Source organism: Cupressus sempervirens, chromosome 5, assembly GCF_028749045.1.
Source record: "Cupressus sempervirens isolate cs-2001-9-10 chromosome 5, ASM2874904v1, whole genome shotgun sequence".
Classification (NCBI taxonomy): Eukaryota; Viridiplantae; Streptophyta; class Pinopsida; order Cupressales; family Cupressaceae; genus Cupressus; species Cupressus sempervirens.
The window spans coordinates 223,810,181-223,830,830 of record NC_143122.1 but is presented as its reverse complement, the minus strand read 5'-3'; the positions used below and the strand labels follow the sequence as shown (position 1 = coordinate 223,830,830).

Genomic DNA, 20,650 nt, shown 5'->3' with positions numbered 1-20,650 from the left:
GTACAAATAAAAAATTCTTAGGTAGTCAAGGAGCCAGCTGAAGCGCAGGTCATCCAGAATTCCTCTCCATCTAAGTAGAAACTTGATACTCGCCAATATTTTTGGCCCTACTCTATTAAACATGTTAATGTCGCTAATGTGCATAATTGGTCACCTAGGAAAAATCACATGGACAAAGCTACCAAAGGGATAAACCTTATAAACTTCAACGTAGGTTATCTTCAAGTTGTCGTCAATGCTCATAACTGCATTTTCTAGAACTACCAGCCAAGTTAGATCAAAAAGTTTATAGGATAAATGAATAATATTCCAATGATCAACTTAGGCTTTAGTTGGACAAGCTATGAAAGACCCCAGAATTGAGGAGTTGTTCCACCAAGTGAATTCATAGTCAAAAACCTTTTTCCTCTAGGACCCTACAAATAGCGACTCTGGTCATGTCATCAACCAGGTTAAGGATTCTATTCTAGTGTTCTAGCTTGACCCAACCCCTAAATGCCATAGTTCTAGCCTCATTTGTATGAAACAAATTAATGGTTGCCTCGATGTTGAATTCACAACTAACATGGAATAGAGAGAATTAAAAGAGTTATTGGGAAGACCAAGAAGGAAGTGAGAAGAGCTCAAACCCTTCAGAAGGCAGCTGAAAAATCTAGGAAAATCGAGAAGGATCGAATAGCCAAATAAGTGGAGGTGACCATGACTCTAAATGATAATACCTCACAAGGGTAATGTTTAATTATTCTTAACAAGCGCATGCTAAGAAATGATGGTTCAAAATTAGGGATGAGCAAGTTGAATAGATATACCCATGATCTTAATGTTTAGAACCAAGTTTATCTATCCACCATGCTTTGATATATATATATATATACATACTAATCTTATTTAGACTTGACTTGGACAAGCTAATCACCCTTTACTCTGAGAATGTAATCCCAATGCTATTAGAATGAGTTCCATAATTTAGTTTAGTTCTCTATGTTAGGAAATTTATTTATTATGATTATATGGGAATAATATTCAAAAGTCAGGTATTTAACTTAGTTTATTTATAGATTGAGATTAATCTTAGGGCATTCTTAGATATCTTAGACTAATTTGGGTAGGACTAGGGCCTCTTTGATGTTATATCAACACCATCTGCCCCTTTATTTCCTAGTAGATCCGCTTCTTTGTTTCCTTCTCTATATATATGTTGAATTCTTACTTCTTCAAACATGTCTACTAGATCTAAAATTGGTTCTAGATTGGATTTGATCCTCCAGTTTGGGATTGATCTTTTTCTGAGTGCATTCAGGATAATATGTGAATCTCCTTCAATTATTAATTTTTTGATTTGTAGCTCTAGACTTAATTTTGGCCCTTCTTTGAGGGCTTCTAGTTCTTCCATATTATTAGTTGAGATGCCTAATGTTTTTTCTCGTTTGATTAGTCATTCTTCAATGTCCCATGTAATGATGCAGCCTAATCCCGCCTTTCCTGGGTTACCTCCTGAGGTTTTGTGAAAATTGAGTTTAGTCTAGTTTTTAGGGGATGTTCCCATTCACATTCTTTTCATGCTTGTAGGTTTGTCTTCGTGTATATTAGTGGTGTGTTTATGAGTTTGTTCCAGTTACTTTTTATCTCTGCATCCCAATTCGTAAAAGGGCCTTCTTCTTTAGGTACTTTCCTAAGATTACTAGTCATGACTTCTGTGATACAAGCCTCTAATTTTTAAAGAAATGTGGGAAATTCTAATGTTTTGTCTTTAAAAATTATCAAGTTTCTTTCCTTCTAGATTTTCCATTATAAAATTGAGGGTGATATGTTCTATAGTTGTTGTAAACTTTTTTGTTTTCTCTTCTAGCTTTCTGGAATGGGGATTACAATTTAAGTTTTTGAATAATCCATTCCCAACATTTTTTGGTGAATGAGCACTGGTATAATAATTTTTCTGTTGTTTTTGAGTTATTCTTACATAGGATACACCTAAACAAGCCTTCATATCCCATTTTAGTAAATCTATCAGCCATTCAAATTATCTTTTGAATTGTAGCCCATAAGAAGATTCCTTCTTTAGGGAGGCATGTTGAGTCCCAACACAAATTCAGGGGTAAATTAGTTTCTTTACAACATTGTGATTTGATTAGAAGATTATATCCATTCCCGACATTATATTTCCCATTGTTTGAGGGCCCCCAGATAAGCTTGTCTTTCCTATTCTTATAGGTTAGTGGTCTATTACATAAAAAATAATTGAACTCCTCTTTCTCTTGCAGGGTGAGGTTTATGTTATCTAAATATTTCCATTCGTAAATTTCCTCACCATTTTCTTCTTTCTTGTTTCTATAATTGCTGATTTGTGTCCCCCATAATCGAGTTAAGGTATTTTTTATATTTCTTGATAAGTTATAGATCTTCGGAGATAGTTGACCATCCCAAGAGTCTTCTTAGAATAATGCTTTATTGTCTTTCCCTACATCCTAGGTTAAATTGTTGCTAATAATGGGTTGGCATTTTATCATGAAATTCTATATATGTGATCCCTTGAGTGGATTATGTTGGTGTTTGAAACATCACGGTTTCAAATTACCCTAATGAGAAAAAAATACATCTAGGGGCAGCTACTTCCCATCTACAACATATCCTTTCAGACGCCAGACCAACTATAAGGCTAGACCCTTCTTCTACTTCAGGCTCTGCAAAACCTAGGTGGGTGGGCCTATAGATTCTTCATGGTACCAGTATTCAAAGCATACATTGAATCTAAAACAAAGTATATAGAACCCTTAATCTTCTAACACTTATGCAAAGATCCTAGACATGAAATAGCTAAAACATGACCTAATAACTTGATAAGCCAAGCGAGGGCAACACTTTTCAGTTCCTTCAACATTAAAGGGAAAAGATATTTGATTAATGATGTTGATTTCAGCAAAACCAAGACATGAACAACATAACATTTTGATCTTGTAGTTGATCAATGCCTTATCTATTAGGCAATCACACAAACCCCTAACACACATCCCTAAAAGTCATTGACATATCCCATACATCAGGACTTCCTGATCTATCCATTCACCTTGTGAATTAGACATCTGCATCTTTCTAAATCCCATACTTGACCTATCCCTTCATGAGATCTGCAACCCTATGATGATAAGCTAAGAATTTACATGAATCCTTGAATCACAAGAAAACAATATCAACATATACGATCTAAAATAGATTGCAACTGGACAATATGCACCTTGTACATATATCACAATAGATCACAAATAGCATGAATAATAGACAAAACTCAAATCTAGAAAATTAATTTGTTGCTACACTTTTATTTATTTCCTTAAAACAATTACAATAAAATGCATGAAATTGAATCATAAAATTGCCTAACAGATCAAAGCTATCTGTATCCTTATTACTTGTTGTTCATTAAAAGAGAAATGCTAAGGAATGTGGTGGAATCATAGCTCTGGATCCAACAATGTAGTCTCACAGAAAAACTAGAACCAACCAACATGGTATCACAGTAATGAGACATATCAAAAACTAGAACCGACATGGTATCACAACAATGAGAAATTTTCTCCAAAACTGGAACCAACTAGTCTCATAGTAAAAACTGGAACCCTTCCAATGAATCAGAAAGAGAAAGATATAGGAAAGGAATGAAATCTCAGATCTGATCTGGAAGTGACATGTGTCCACTTGAATCTTCATTCCCTATTGTTGCAAAGCATCTCTCATCTTTCTATAACTAAAATCTGATATGATTCTCATCATTGTTCTATAACCAACTGAAAATATCTCCTCTAACTAATGATAAACCCTATTTTGAAAAGAACCATTAGATATGCATATGAAATGATGATAATCTATCCACTAAACTGACTTGTAGATGACAAAATCTACTCCTAACTACATTCATACTATCTCTGACGTTCACCCAGTTCACCATTTCATCTAAAATCAAATATGAACTGTTATACCTGAATGAGATTGAAAAATGGGCATATGAGACAAGACCTTGCATAACTTGAATAGGTGGCTTCCTATGCAAAAATAAATCACAAAAATGAAAAATTTGTTCTCTCCCAGTTCTGACGATATATAATAGTCATATATTAGAACATCGAAAATGCCCAAGGGATTAGTTTGAAAATTAGGCCCCTAGTAAGGCTTTCAAGTCTGCATTTTACAAATTTTTAGCCATTTCCTAAAGTTAAACCTTTAGTATATAACTCTCTTGGTTTAAAAAATCCCATACACAGAGAGAAATTGAAAAATAATTTAAAAATATTTTTCATGCCTATGTTTTTCCCTCCAAATTCCAATTTGGGTCAAGCCCGTTTGACCATCTGTGCCACGTGGTAGCACGCCATTGGTCGGGGTCTGCCACATCACCTGCCACCTGAGCACCATGTGGCATCCTCTAATTAGTCCACTGGTAACTTGACACGCTGCCATATGACACCTTGCTATTGGCTGGGAACCTGTCTTGCCATGTCAGTGCCGACCGAGGTCTGCTACCATGTGTTAGCTAGGTGCTTCCCCACATTTCTTAACTTTCGATCTTCACAATGCGAGGAAGTGCCAATTGTTAGATCGCACCACGTGGTGAAATTTGAAGTGTCCATCTTGGCCTCGCCATGTCATCTCAGACCTCAAAATTCGTGCCAAGTGTCCTTGTTTGATTCATCCACGGGTCCATATAATCACTTTGGTCTATGTGTGTTCGGTCAAAATTCCTTTGCTTTACCATCCGATCGTCCATGGACCACATGGGCAAGGTTAAGGCTTCAAAATTCCATGTCATTTAAATCACTTGACGTGTGAATTTTCGAGCTTATAAATATTTTGGAAACCCCTCACACAAGCCATATGGGATTAAAACTAAAATCATTTCTCCTCCTCTTTGCGTTGCATTGGCGCAACGCCATCAACTTGTGGATTTTGATCCCTCCACACTGGAAAAACATATGCGTCCCTCAAGGCAATTGAGACTTATTATTGCAGAGCACATTAACATTTCCATAGCTTCATTGAAAAACGAGATAAATCTTCGATCTCTGTAACATGTTCGAGCCTCTTCCACAGATATGGAGACAATGCAATATCTCCCTCATAAGCAAACATGAAGAAGTCTCACAATTTCGATTTCCTCCTTCAATGCATTTTCTTTATAGTCAAAACATCTCCTCTACACACCAATATGATGTGCAAACCATAGACTTCTCCTTCCACAAACATTGCCTCTGTTGTTCTATTACACGGTCAACGTCCTCTAATGCACCCTCCACATCATCTTATGTCTCCCATATAGCAATACATGGCTTCAAATGATTGCTCGTCTACAATCTCAAACACACTTTTCCTTTTGCATTTAGTTCCTTGTGTCTCCTCATATGAGCCTTCGTGCTACTCATGCTAATGGGGAAAGGTGTTGAAACTGGTGGGAGTCACTACATCTACCTACCATGAAGTGAGGTCACACTGCCAATGGCGTCTCCCCTCAATATGTTGGTGCCGACTCGGCTATGCTCTCAACATTCTAGTGATGTATTGGGGCAGTTTATGTCATAACAAAAATGGAGATTGGCGAGGCGAGAGTGGGAGAGGAAAGCAGTGAGTTGAACGTCTCAAGGTGAATATGTTGTGTGGACCTACTGCCCTCAAACTGTGCTCGCCGTTCTGAAAAAGAATAGAAACCAAGAATATATGGATGAGCACAAAAGTTGCCCATGTATGTTCATTCTATTTTAAGACCGACATCCTCTATAACTTTCCTTCCTTACAAGATTGTTCTTGAGCCATCCAATGTAAGTGACTCTCCAAAATTTCATGCCTGGTTTAGCCTTTGGTAATTTGACTTCAAATGTCTCCTTTCATGCAAAATTTGAAATCTAATGTGGGCCACTACAACATTTTACACTCTTTCAGCTGTTACCATGTGCTATCCTTTTTACTAGACTTACTTCTCTTGGATTTTTCACTTGAAATTCTTGATTGCTTGTTTACACAACCAACACCATACAAGAGATCTCTAATCTCATTGAAAACCCTAATCCCTCAATCTGACCTTTTAGTGATATTTCATGTTATCTTTTAAAACATTTGATTTCATTTATCCTTTCAAAAATTTAAAGAAAAAACAAAGCATCTTGTGTGAACAATACTTGATGATAAGTGCATATTCTGATGAATTTAGCCAGGCCCCAAAGTGGGTCTGACTAATTTTTTTTTTCCGAATTGAAACACCTAAAATCTTAAATTGATCCAATGCACATCTAACACTGACTAAAATCGATTTGCATCACTGATTCAACCTTTAAGACTCATTTTTAACCTCTCTTGCAAACTGCTAGTCTTGTGCCAAGGGGTCCTCTGATTGGTCTTAAAAACTGACCAAAACACCTGACTAGGCCCTAAAAACTAACATGTTGATTCTTTGCTCCACATTCTCTTACCTTGTCAAATTTTGTCTCATGATGACTTCAGGGTCAAAAGATATTGACCATCAAAGTTGCCTTCTCAAAACTGCCTGCAAGAAAACATGTCAGAAAATCATAAATCGCATTTAGTTTTGGCTTTGAAAATAGGTCAATCTGAAACTTGAGGGTGTGAAAACTGGGGAATTAGTTCACTATCATGAGGAGAGTATAAATCTGGGATTTGGGATCATGACAAATAAATAGGCATATTTGGCAAGCGGTCAATGTGGGCTACTTGAATTTGTAGAATTGGGAACACTGGCAGAAAAGTGATTCTCACAAACAAAATGGACCTCGAAAAGTGTGCAAATGGATTCATCAAGACTTGCAAACTGACACACAAAAATAATTTAACAGTAGAACATAATGGTACAATCCATTTGGTCTCACCTATCACATATTCAGAGTTATGACATCTCGAATAGGGGTACCGATCAATCTGCATTTCTCGACACTAGTACAACTTTACAAATTGCATATGGAATCACATTCGAAAACTGATCAAACAGATTTTTCATAAGCTCAAATGTGAAACATGACAAGTCTCTGACATCTAGAATGCAATGCAAAAGGAATTATCTCATTACGTTCAATTGGGTCAAAGTTACAATAGGTCAAATAGGGCCTCCCAAAATTCTAGACAATTTGCATCAACATGACAACAACAAATGACCAACTTTGAGAGATTTAAAACCTAGCCAAAACATATCAAAACGACTTGAAAATTGAAACATAGGTTCATTGATATGCATACTAAACACTCCCAAAGCGGTGAGTCATGAAACATTACTGGGTGCAAGATATTCACATGCAAACTAGGCTTCCTGTTGTTGTTTAATATCATTAACAATAAAATTGAATACCCGAAATAGATAAATTGAAAATGTTGTATAATTAGATATTGTTGAATTTGTGAACCCTTAAAGAGTGAAATTCAACCTCTTCATTGTCCCATTCTCTTCCTCAACCTAATTATCCTCATAAAACGAAAGAGGAGGATCAATCCACTAATGATGATATAGATTTCAAATCTATTGGCGCAATTGAATCATGATAGCAATAACAACATTACATTTGAAAAATATAAGGCAATGAGTAAAAACTTATGAGTTGTTTAATATGATTCAAAGAAAAAATCTATAATATGCACAAACTAAGTTGTTAGTTTAGGATTTAGGGCTTTGGAAACCATTGAGCTATGAACCCTTGAATAGTGAAATTGAATCACACCTACAATAAACTCCAAATCCCTAAACCCTAACGTAGCAATAGAATGGAAACCCTTCGACAATAACGATAACATTGCAAGCTCAAAAACATTGAAGTTGGAACTCTCAATCCATAATGTTAGAACTAGAAGTGGAAAGCCTTAACATTAAAATTGAAACCCGAAAACATATAAGCTAAAATGAAATATAAAACCCTAAATAATAAACTGGAAACCCTACAATAAATAAATTGAAAGCATTGTACATTGAATTGGAAAGCATTAAATTTGGGAAAGTTAAACAATGAAATTGAACCATTCTCACATTTAATTCCAAACCCTTAAACCCTAAAGTAACAACAAAATGGAAAACCTTTGATAGTAATAGTGACTTTATACATCCATAAGCACTAAAACTAGAACCCGTAATTTGTAACATTGTAAATGAAATTAAAACCCCTTCAAATTAAAATGGAAACCTTAAAACATATAAATTGAAAATATTGTACATTGAATTAGAAACTATTTTATTTGTGAACACTTAAATAGTGGAATTGTACCACTTATACACTAAACTACCAACCCTTAAACCCTAAAGTCACAACATAAAATAAACTCTTTGACAATAATAAGTAAACCCACAAATACAAAAATTGAAAACCTTAATCCCTAACATTGGCAATAGAATTGGAAACCCTTAGCACTAAAATTGAAACCCTAAAATAGATAATAAAAAAATGGAATAAAATTGGAAACCCTTAACAATAAAATTGAAATCCTAAAATGCATAAATTAAAAATGTTCTACATTGAATTGGAAATCATTGAATTTGTGAACACTTAACAATGAAATTGAGCCACTCCCACTTTGAACTAGGAGCCCTTAAACCCTAAGGTAACAAGAAAATGGAAACCCATTTGACAATAATGCAACCCCTAGACACTAAAATTGGAACCCTTAATCCCTAACCTTGGAAATGAAAGTGGAAACACTCAACCCTAGAATTAAAATCCTAAAATAGATAAATTGAATGAAATTGGAAAACCTTAACAATAAAATGGAAGCTTTAAAGTGGATAAATTGAAAATGTTGTACATTGAATTAGAAACTATTGAATTTTAGAACCCTTAAACAATGAAATTGAATCACTCCCACATTAAGCTCCAATTCCTTAAAATCGTAAAGTAGCATTAAAATGAAAACCCTTTGACGGTAACAATGGCATCATAAACTCATTAACATTAAAATTAGAACCATTCATCCCTAGCATTGGTGACATTGCAAACCCATAGACATTGAAATTGGAACCCTTATTGCCTAACATTGGAAATGAGAGTGAAAACCCTTGACTCTATAGTTAAAACCCTAAATAGATAAATTGAATGAAATTGGAAACCCTTAACAATAAAATAGAAACTCCAAAATAGATAAATTAAAAATGGTTTGAATTAAATTAGAAATTGTTGAATTTGTGAACCCTTAAACTAGTGAAATTGATTCACTCTCACATTGAGCTCCAAACCATGAAAATCCTAAAATAAAAATAAAATGAAAAACCCTTTGAAAATAACAATGACATTTTAAACCCCATATATTGAAATTGGAACCCTTCATCCCCTTACCAATATAATGGTAAAATGAATAGTCTTTATAATTGGAAATTGTATAGCAATAGAAACATTGCAATTGGAAGCCCATTAATAATGAAATTGGAAATCCATTAGCAATGAAATTTAAACCATTAAACAATGAAATTGGATCATGAAACCCAATAATGACAATTTTATTTTTAAAGACTTAAATAGTTATAATTAGATCAACAAGTTAAATAGCAACAATGATGCTTTAAAATACCAAAATACAATAAATGTGAAACAATGTAATGCATACTTTGAAATTATACTAGCTTATACATACATACATACATACATATATATATAGAAAATAAGCCGAGAGATATCCTTCTCGAGGCATCTATTTTCATAATCTCATAATTTTCATCATCACATATTTATGCGAGCCTAAGAGGCGTGAGGAAATGACTCTTGATTTGCCTCATTTTTACTTCCATTTCCTCTCTGCAATTTTCACGATTTTAATTATAACTATATTTAGTCTATTTCTATTTTATTTTTTTGACACGTAAATAAACGTCAAATTTTTTTCAAAATGAAAAATGTTTACATTGAAGATTGTTGCCACTGTAGAAAGCCTCTCAGCTTAACAACAATTTACACCAATGACTCGAAACAATGGAAACAAAAGCCCAATGTTGCACTTGTAGCGACGATGGTTTTGTTGGTGAAAAATTAGCACATTCTCGTTGAGTGTAGATGTTGGAGTCCTCAACCTCCTTCTAATTACAATATAATAGAAGATACCAAAATGGGCATGATTAAAAGGAATGAAACATGGCTCAAAACACAAGGAGTTACGCGTATTAAATGAAGTTCTGTTTGAATTAAGCTACATGTAAAGTGATTGTAAAGAGAGGTGACACATAGTAAATGCTAGTGCTTATTGAAGTGTAAGGTGTCACAAGTAATGACAATAAGGGGGTGGATTGGGTGGTCATGTAGAATGCCAAAACACTATTCTATCTAGTTTAGACATATGGTCAAGAGGCTTTGGGTGTGGGCCCATGCAAGTCCCTCTCAATATACCAAAAAGACAACTGACACATTGGACAAATGAAATTGGAACATGTGGCAAATTGTAGAAACAAGTTAACAAATTTTTCATTTTAGATTGACAACTCAACGATCTAGGTGGCCAATTAATTTTTTTTAATCCTTAATCTATGCGACAACGCACATGAACTGCCGAAGTTAGGGTGGAGACATTCTAACCTCTCCCCTATTTCAAAAATAAATAAATAAATAAAATAAAATAAAAATCTACTCTATTTGGAATATGGGGCTTTGCAAGGTGGGAGATCAGCAACGTATGGCCACGTACTAAACCAGAGGGAATGGCACTGATTTTCACTAAAATCCCATTGCCGGGCCAACACCTAAACCGCTCTCAATTTGTTTTCAGTAACCAATTTACCAAGGTAGCCAACTCTTCTGATTTTCCTTCAGATCCTAAGAAAACCAGCCATGAAATTCGATCACAGAAGAAGGTAAGGGATAATAACCCAAATGCCCAACCTGTTGGAATAAGCTTTAAGCCTCTTGATGCGTTAAAAACAGATAAAAATCCTTCCATAAAGCCCAAAAAAAATAATCCACAATCAATCCAGAATCATGAAGAGAGAAAAAACAGAATCGGGCATCAAGGAAAGCGAAATAAAAGTCCCAGAAATCCATCTTCCGAGGATTCAGATTTTAGAAATAATGAAGATGTTTTGCATTCGAGTTCAATGGCAACTGCAGAACCGTCTTTGCGAGGTGAGGATGTTATTTTGGCATTGCAGAAGGCGTCTGCACTGAAAGCAAATGAAGAAGGCCGCAGAAAGGTGAAGAGAAAAAATGCGAATAGAGTGAATAGTACAAGGAAGGGGTCTTCAAAAACGATGCCCAGAGTCGTGGGGAATGTGAGGCCTATTACGGTAAAGCCTGAATGGGGTGCTCGGATTGAGAGCCTTGAACACCGTTTGAAGGAACTGAAGAAAAGGTCAGAGTTGTCATGAAATTAGCAGGATTGAAGGCTTTGTCATCCGAATCACTTTCGATTCTTTCGGGTATATATGATGTAATTTTGTCTCCATCCCTTTTAAAAGATTAAGATGAGTAGATGCTGTTCTTATTATTTGTTTTGAAGAGAAGCTACATTTTTTTTCACTAAAAGGGCGACTAACCTAACCTTTTCCAAGTATGTTTTGCTTATACCCAAATAGATAGATAGATATACAGGTTTTACATGATGTCTACTAAATCATGACAGTCAATGAGACCCCAGAGACGGAGAGAGGGGATTGAGGAGGTTATGTCTGAATTGAAGTTAGAAACAGAGAGAGGGGATTGGGGAGGTTGTGTGTGAATTAAAGTCCCAGCTATTTTTTTCCTCAAAACTTGAACCTCCTACTGACACCAAGTCTGTCAATATTTACCTCTTTGAAGATAGCAGACATAGAACCCCACAATAGACTTTAGAAATAGCCAGTTCCTACCACCCCTGAAGGCTGAGACACAACATGCAGGATATATTCTCTCTTCCCTTTTACCCTCTTCAGGGCCCTTAATCTACCAATCTCACACCGAAGTTGTGATGAGCTAGTATTTAACTGGATCAGAGAGTAGCTTCATTTTCCACCTGAGCTTGCATTTTGGTCAAATTAGTATAGTGTTGCTACTTCCCATCTGTTGATGTGAGTTTTTTTCCACTACAACATGCAGAATCAAACATTCAATATTTCGAGATGAAAGACCAAATACTCAACTCTCTCTTGATATAAGGCCATCTCTCATGCTAAACTTGCAAAATAAGATTATGAAACGACTTAAAGGTTCCATTAACTATGGATACTCACTCGGTTAAAAAATGCGATTTGTTGGTAATCATCTAGGCAACTTACACAATTTTCAGTCAATGGATATCGACTGTTGTACTTCTAAAGATTTGGCTTCAAAATGTGTGATGAAAATACATTTGATCATCTGATTTTTATTTCAAATTAAACTTACTTCTAATTCTACTTCTACTCCTAGTTATGAATGCAAGTAAACATGGATGAACTTGGACTCCACTAGATGCAGCTTAATCAGAATCCACCTACTTAATGCAAGCTTCTAAGGAATACTCAAATGGTTTTCACATCAATATCTCTTCTTCAATTCCATTTAATGAATGCAAACGAAAGATTCAATACCAATTGAAGTTAGATACTTTCAATCAGCGGTTAACCACACAAGACACAATTGCAATCAACAAGAGGCTAGTGGCTCGGATTTATTGAGTCAATCAAGTAAAAATCCACAATTATTTTAATTTGGCAGAAATGAAGGCGTGTTTGGGATAAAAATCCCAAAAACAGGGTGGATTCTGCCCCTTCTTGGGGAACTTTTCTTTACTTAAACATTTCAGCCCCCTCTTCACCTTGAACTTATTCACCACAATCAGTACCCTGAATCCCTTTCAAAGGAAAATTCTATTCCTAAATCCTAATCTAATCTGTCCTGCTCGTGTTGAAGTTTGATTTCTCATTGTTGTTCGTATATCCTTACCATTCTTGTACTGAGTTCAAAACTCATTGATCTTACTCCTATTCTCCCCTCGAGGACGACACCACTCTCTGGCTCAAAGACCCAATTGACTTCGCACTTCCTTTTCTCATTCAGACTGGCCTGGGGACTTGAAAATGATGCTGACTAAACCATCTAAGACAATTAACCTACTGCTAAAGCGAAATAAGAATGGGTCCCCATTTGCAATGGGGCAAAAACCTCACAACACTTCCAAGTTGCATTGTTCTTATGATTAGTTTGAATTTTTCTTCTATTATGTATTATTTGTGGATCAATCCTTGGGCGTTCATTCAGGTTAATGACCTAACTATTCATTCATCAGTTATTTTGGCTCATCCAAGACTTCTTTATTCTGTTCAACTTTTCTCCCATTACTACCTGGGCCACTTGTCAGCTGTTCTCTGGAGATAGCCTAAGCCTACAAGGTGAACTGTAGCTACTGTTGCAATAGGGCAACTCAACGGTTTTTTAGAGAAATCTCTTATAAGATTGAAGCCTTAAATTTGAATCTGCTCGTAGTAACACGCCTCTGAATTCTTCTGTTGGTCTACATTTTAGATCTGCTGTGCTATTTGTCCAAACATCCCATCCATACTGCATCACTGGCATGACAAGTAATAAAAAAATCGTAGTGGCTGATTCCTTATTTTTGAATCCGTGCATGTATTTTGAAGAGTATATAATGTTTTCCAGCATCCTTGAATTCTCTTCATCCTCTATGATTCCCGACTAAGCTTATTGTTCAGACTAGGCCCATGCACAGGTATTTGTATTCTGTCATGATGGGCTCCCAAAAAAATTGAAGTTTGTGTTACTACTTTCTGTTCTTTTTGGGTGTAAAGACCAAGATCTTGGTTTTGGTGATGTTTAATTGCTGTTAAGTTTTAGCCTAGAAATCAATAATGAATTCAGCAATAAGAAGGAACAAAAAAACTGAACCAATAAATACCAGAAATATCTTGGGAAAACCCTTCGAGAATGAAGGGAAAAACCCAGCCACACAACAGAAATATGTCTTTATTGATAATGAAATGTTCGAGTGTACAATATCCTTTGGTAGAGGCGAATATATAACAATAGGAGAGACACTTCACATTATAACCGAAGGTCTCTTGAGATTCCCATAACTCCTATAATTAATTATGATTCTTCAAATATTCATGTCTCAATGCATGTGAATGACACTTGTCAGTTACATTTAATATTACAAATTAACCTTAAGTGTCCTTTTCAGCTGAAGATGACAATAACAATAATAACGTCGAAATTTTGAGAGATAAAGATCTCTATCGCAGCTACAAAATTTAACACTCCCTCTTAGCAAGAGAGATCTTTAGCTGAATAGTCACACAAAACTGCAATCAAAAAATGTCAATGATAAATTCTGATCATACGAATTCAAAATATAATTCATGGAGTTACTCAATATGAATACTTGTAATAATGAGTCATATTCATGGAATCACTCAACATGAAAACCTATAACAATTGCTCATATTCATGGAATCACTCAACATGAAATTACTCAACATGACAGATTTGTAAGACTCACAGCTAATCCTTTAATCACGGACTCTCTCAACGTGAACTATCATGGAATCTCTCAACATGACATCTAACTCCCATCACTGAATCTCTCAACGTGATGACATCATGGACTCTCTCAACATGTTGTTCACTATCGCATAGTGAAAGAGTTACCATAGCTGATCTTACAATCTCATTTATTCAAATGAGAATAGAAATATACTTTATAATAGCAAAACTTAGTTCCATTTAAGTCTCAAATTTACAAATACCACAAGTATCACAATCATAGATGAGAATGAAGGGGATTCTATAAGCACTCCCTCTTAATTATGGAGCCTCCCTCTGAAGCTAAAATCTCCTTCTGAATCTCAACATCTCTCTTTGGAGCTATAATCCTTATCTTGTTGCAGCCAGCTCAATGACCATTGAAGCATCAGATCGGCTCACTGCAAAATGAAAATCATTAATACTTTTCTTTGTGGTCTAATCTCAATAAATACACATACACAAAGAGATTTAGAATAATGCCTCTATAACAAATGTAAATGTTATTGCATAATTATAGGAATATACTATAAACATCACAATAATACTTATCTCTGCAACCTGTACTAGACCAGAGTTTTTGTATCTGTGTTTCATATGATGCACAAGAATACTCGATCACGTCTAATACAGATTTTTTTTTTAACTTCAAACTTGTCTTTCAATGAATTGCATTTTCAAGTGTGAAATGGGTGTTCATATGGTTTTGACAGTTTTCTTTTAGATGCTCGACATGTTTCAAGGCAGCAGTTACGGCAATCCAAAAAAAAAAAATCATTTGCCAAGTCAGTACCTATAAATGGTGATCTCCTTTGCGCACATGATTCATCACAGAGATGAATCCACAAAAGGAATTCTACTACCAAGTGTTCATATGGTTTCGACAATTTTCCTTTAGATGCTCGACATGTCTCAAGGCAGCAGTTACAACAATCCAAAAAAATTAAAAAAAATCATTTGCCAAGTCAGTACCTATAAATGGTGATCTCCTCTGTGCACATGATTCATCACAGAGATGAATCCACAAAAAGAATTCTACTACCAAGAGTATTAGCAAGAATATTTTATCACAAAGAAAATAACCTCAGATATCATAGGCCTTGGCAAGCCTCGGGAGAAATCAAGCCATGAATGTTGGAGGCTGGGCTGCTCTGACTCCCTCTGTGAGCCAATATTTGACTTGGTAGACTTCCAAAAGAACTCTTAGAAATACGCTTCAGACTGCGCCTTGTCATGACCTTTTTCAGCCCTGCCATCAGTGCTATTCTGACAATTATGCCGAAAACAATCCCTGAAATCAGCCCCATTTTACACCCACTTCACCTCCCTCACCTTAGCCTCTGCACTCGTTGCCGGACAAAGTTGGCACTGTTGAGCCTCCAAAAAGGGTAGTATGCAATCCGGATATATCTAGGGTTGAACCAAATAAAACAATGCCAAGTCACCCTATTCCGTGTCCCTTCATTTGTCTCGACATGGCAGTAAAGAAGTTTCCTTGTATGATTTAGTCCGTCCACCTTTGCTATGATCAAAGGCCAGCTACTGTTTGCAGATACAAAGATTATTCAACTTTGATGCCTCTTTTTTTAATCATTGCTCACACTAATTCATCCATACATTGCGGTTAAGATTATTGGAACTACTCCAATTGGCAAATTTCTGAAGAATTGATAAAGGCAATGAAAAAAAAAGAAACTGACACCAATGAGAAGATCAAATCGTAAAATTGGCTGGCAAAAGGAAACCGATGCCTAGATAGCGTCCACATAACGCAAGAAAAAAAACATAAATCTTGCATAAAGAGAAATGATATGCATACCCCGAAGACGAGTGATACAAACATCAAACTCATAAAATAATAAGTAACACCTAAAGCCAAAACAGGAAACCAACAACGACATGGTAAATATATAGATTGACGTTAATAAAGATGCCGTGAAAGAAAACTGACATTCCTTTCCGGGCCAACATGCCAACCTTATCAAAGTCACTTAATCAAGAAACTCTACAATCATGATATCTTAATCAAGAAGTAAACTTTCGATAAGGATTATTTATCTGCAGTGATTTTTAAAATTGAAGATTTTGCGCCTAAGTAGATAAAAATAATTTCAAATTTAACAAACCTTTTGATGCCCCTAACATACAGGTGCAAGTGATCAAAGGAGCTCCACAGACAATGCTCAAATAAAGAATTATAATTTAACTCAGACATGAAGGCTAATAGCAGAAAATGGTGAAACAATGTCGAGTACATGCAAGCATCAAATTATCTCATAAATGATAACTTTCAATAACTTGATGAGAGAGCCAATGTCGGTGAGAGATCACCATCACAACTGAAAACACCAAACAAAAGTAACAGACAAATGCTCATGTAGAGATCATGCAAAATAGAATTGAGACATTCTAGAGGGAAATTATAGCAAACAGAAAACTTTACACATAACAAATACCCATAAAATAAGACTCAAAATAGGTATGATCGTAACCATAGCTCGAAAGACTATCATTAGAGGAAGACTCCCTCATGCTGATGTCAAACCTCGCTCTGATACCATGTTAAGTTTTAGCTCAGAAATGAATAATGAATTCAGCAATAAGAAGAAACAAAAAAACTGAACCAATAAACACTAGAAATATCCTGGGAAAACCCTTCGAGAATGAAGGGAAAAATCCAGCCACACAACAGAAATATGTCTTTATTGATAATGAAATGTTCGAGTGTACAATATCCTTTGGTAGAGGCGAATATATAACAATAGGAGAGACTCTTCACATTATAACCGAAGGTCTCTTGAGATTCCCATAACTCCTATAATTTATTATGACTCTTCGAATATTCATGCCTCAATGCATGTGAATGACACTTGTCATTTACATTTAATATTACAAATTAACCTTAAGTGTCCTTTTCAGTTGAAGATGACAATAACGATAATAACATCCAGATTTTGAGAGATAAAGATCTCTATCGCAGCTACAAAATGTAACAATTGCATCCCTATTTCTTTGCAAAAGAGGTGTATTTTTCAAATCTTCTCTTAAGATTTGGGAGGATATTTATGTAAAAGGATTTCTTTCAAATTGCTAGCCACCTGCAATGCTAACCCCTTTACCTATCTATATGCTGCTCCAATTTGTCAATATTAGTGCCAAAGGGAGTCAAGGATAGCTGACATCTATATTTTTTTTAATGTATTTCAGCATTTTTCGCTTACCTTCTTTGGTTAAGAACCAAGGACTGAGGGGTATCTATTCTGCCAAATTTGCCTGGGGTATGATCCCAGCCTCATCCTTTTAGATGTCAAAGGCCTTGCACTTAGCAAGACTTATCCCTGGTAGACGCTTTGTGAGCCTTTCAACTTCACCATTAGACCAAAGGTGGTATCTATATTGATACCCATGTCATTCCAAAACCTTCTACATAAAACTGAATCTTATTGTTGTCAAATGGTTCAGCAAATGTCACATTTCAGCTTTTCCTATAGGTTGCCTCTAGGTGGATTTGCAAGCTTAAGTTTATTCGTAAGCCTGGTTAGAAGGTTAAAATTTAAGGTACAAAAATGGACAATATATAAAGTAAATGTAAATATATCCTTTCCAAAAGGGCTTTCAAGTAGCATCTAGCCCGATCCTGATCTGAAAAGCAGCCCGTTTTATTATTGGTCTGCATTTATTAATACTCTTTCTTGAGGAAAGATTCTGAGTGTTGCAGATCCAGTAAAAGAACACTCAACTTACTACTGTAAAACACACCTATAATGGTTACTGGGGTAGAATATCTAGCTTTGTGCTACTCCCATTGCAAACTATTTCATGAGATTGCCTAGGTTTGAATTTTGTTTCATAACCCCCTCCGTACAACCAGTCTATGAGAATAATCTATAGGTAGAAATACTTTCCCTGATAGCTTGCACTTTTACTGTGGATCATTGTATAATTTGATTGCAAGAAGATCTACAAGAGACATGGATGATATGGAATAAAAGAAAAAATTTACTGCTAATGTAACACCTGTAAGTGAGGAAGACAAGAAGTTTTATTTTTCAAATTACAATAATCCATAATGAAATCAAATTTATGGTTTTCTTTTTTTGTCATATCAATCAGCAATTTAGATAATGAGTTGTCACAGAAAGCTAATGTTTGGTTATGCAAAGGAGTTGAGTGTAGATGTGGTTTCTTGACTTTGGATTTGTTAATTTGGCGGTTTACATCCCTTTACAAACACGTGGATGCATGTGTACATAGATCTTACCAAAGCATTTTTAGACAATTTTCTGCAATTCACCTTTCGCAATAAGGTGCTGGTGAGAATGTGCACATTTTGGTAAAGGAAGGTCTCTTATACAAAATTGCATGCATATTTTTCAAAACAAAAATTGATTTACTTGTTATTTTTTATATTGAATATTATATTTGATTTCTGTCCTAGTGAAAAATTGCATGATCAGGAAGTTCAGAGAGCACATTTTGTTTCTATCTTTATATTACTGTGACATAACGCACTTGGGTCTTCATTCATTCATATATGTCCTAATGTGTTAGCCTTTCCTCCAATTTAACAAATGAATTGTAGATTTATTTTAATCAAACTGCTTATCAAGTTATGCCACTTTGTCAAACTTACTTCAAGTCAATAATTTAATTGCCTTTGACAGTAGGTTTCTGCTGGAATTTAGTTTATTTTCCTCCTGAGAATGCATCTACATGGCAGGGATTTATTATTTGCCTTTGGCAGTGAGTTTCTGCTGAAATTTTGTTTACTGCCGCAGAGATGCAGTGTAGACGATGAAGAAAATTTTCAGAGAGTGTATGATCTTCAGTGATATTGCCTTGAGGACTCTCTCATGGGTGGTCATTTGCAAGAACTAATGTTAAATCATTAACGCAGGAGGTTTAAGAGCCAATTGGCTGATGGCTTTAGTTTTGGTCCCCATTTCAGTGCCAATTGCTCTGGTGATGATATAATCTTTTTCATAAACTGACCCAAGATATTAGGCATGTACAGACAACATAAAGGCAAAGCGCAGGCAGATTTACACTTCACACACCCGACAATGGACTACTAATAACCCATCAACTATCAAGCAACAAACAAGGCATCTCTATGTGCATCTCTGGTCATAAGAGAGTAAAACAAACAGTAATGCATGGTAGTAAGTGGGGGTTTTGGCTATGGAGGGGCCAAAATGCATCTACATAACCAATTTGTTTGTCTTTTTAAAGAAATTAAAATTCATAAAACTGTTATATGTAATTTTTTAGTTAATTAATAAAAGTGCATTTTGGCCCCTCCATAGACAGTGCCGTAAATGGGCCGTGCTTTTTACGGAAAATGAGTAGGACCTAAACTTTAAATTACAGGGTTCATTGATCACGTCAGTCCAACTGGTAACTGTATTATCCAAAGTAAAGGAGGACTGATTTGTCAACTGACTAGCACGAGAACATATAAATTATGGTCCACTACTAGCAGGACTCGTACAAGTTTCCAAGTTCAGCACATTTCCTGAAGTTATGATTATTTACTTACCAAATATGGGAGTGATGAAATGTTCCGAAGAATACGAATGTTTCTCATCTAGCAGTTATAAGCCCACATATTAATAAATGTTATATATTTTTGTGAATTGTCAGGTGAATCTTAAGAATTATTCTTTTGAGTGCATGTGGCTGCAAGATAATATTTGGCATAAACGAAGTCATTAATGCAGGAGAGAAGTCAAGCATTAGGAAGGTTTTTAGTTTTCCTCTTTTTTAATTTCAAATATCACTCATGCTTTTAGTCCTCATTTGATGAGGGTTGCCACAGTGTAATCGGTATTTCAACATACCAAAAAATTGTTTACTATTATTTTACTATTTTGCAAACATCCTGTATTTCCTCTTTTAAAATAATTGAATTCAGTTGCAATTCAGTTTGATGGTTTGTCTGACACATGAATTACGAACAAGAAACATCCAAGACCCTTCAAAAGCCAAAAGCATAGCCCAAAAGCTGATCAACACATCCTAACACAGGATATAATTGGAGTTGACGGACATTTATCCCACGTTGTTATGCATCTTGCGTTTATTACATGGCCAAAATGTTTACATACAAGCTATGTGTTCACCCGTTATGGAACATCTCAGTTGAAAATATGTTACATGTTTACCCGTGGACTGACACATATTGACATTTTATAGTTTACATA

The 20,650-nt window shown here is 35.4% G+C and overlaps 1 protein-coding gene across 2 annotated transcripts; it reads left to right on the top strand.

Annotated features, from left to right (window-relative positions):
• Nucleotides 1-10,517: 10,517 nt before the first annotated feature.
• Nucleotides 10,518-20,083, top strand: LOC149555236 (death domain associated protein). 2 transcript variants are annotated; one of them, XM_089829323.1, is made up of 2 exons: nt 10,518-11,379; nt 19,226-20,083. In XM_089829323.1, the coding sequence occupies exon 1, from the start codon at nt 10,655-10,657 to the stop codon at nt 11,315-11,317; it is 663 nt and encodes a 220-aa protein (XP_089685449.1). In that variant the 5' UTR covers nt 10,518-10,654; the 3' UTR covers nt 11,318-11,379; nt 19,226-20,083. The 2 variants fall into 2 exon arrangements, with proteins under 2 accessions (XP_089685449.1, XP_089685448.1); XM_089829322.1 differs by having other exon boundaries at nt 10,519-11,368.
• The last annotated feature ends 567 nt before the right edge of the window (nt 20,084-20,650 follow it).

What these genes read in the sequence shown, in the direction of transcription:
- LOC149555236 (XM_089829323.1), top strand. Translation starts at nt 10,655, where the DNA reads ATGGCACTGATTTTCACTAAAATCCCATTGCCGGGCCAACACCTAAAC.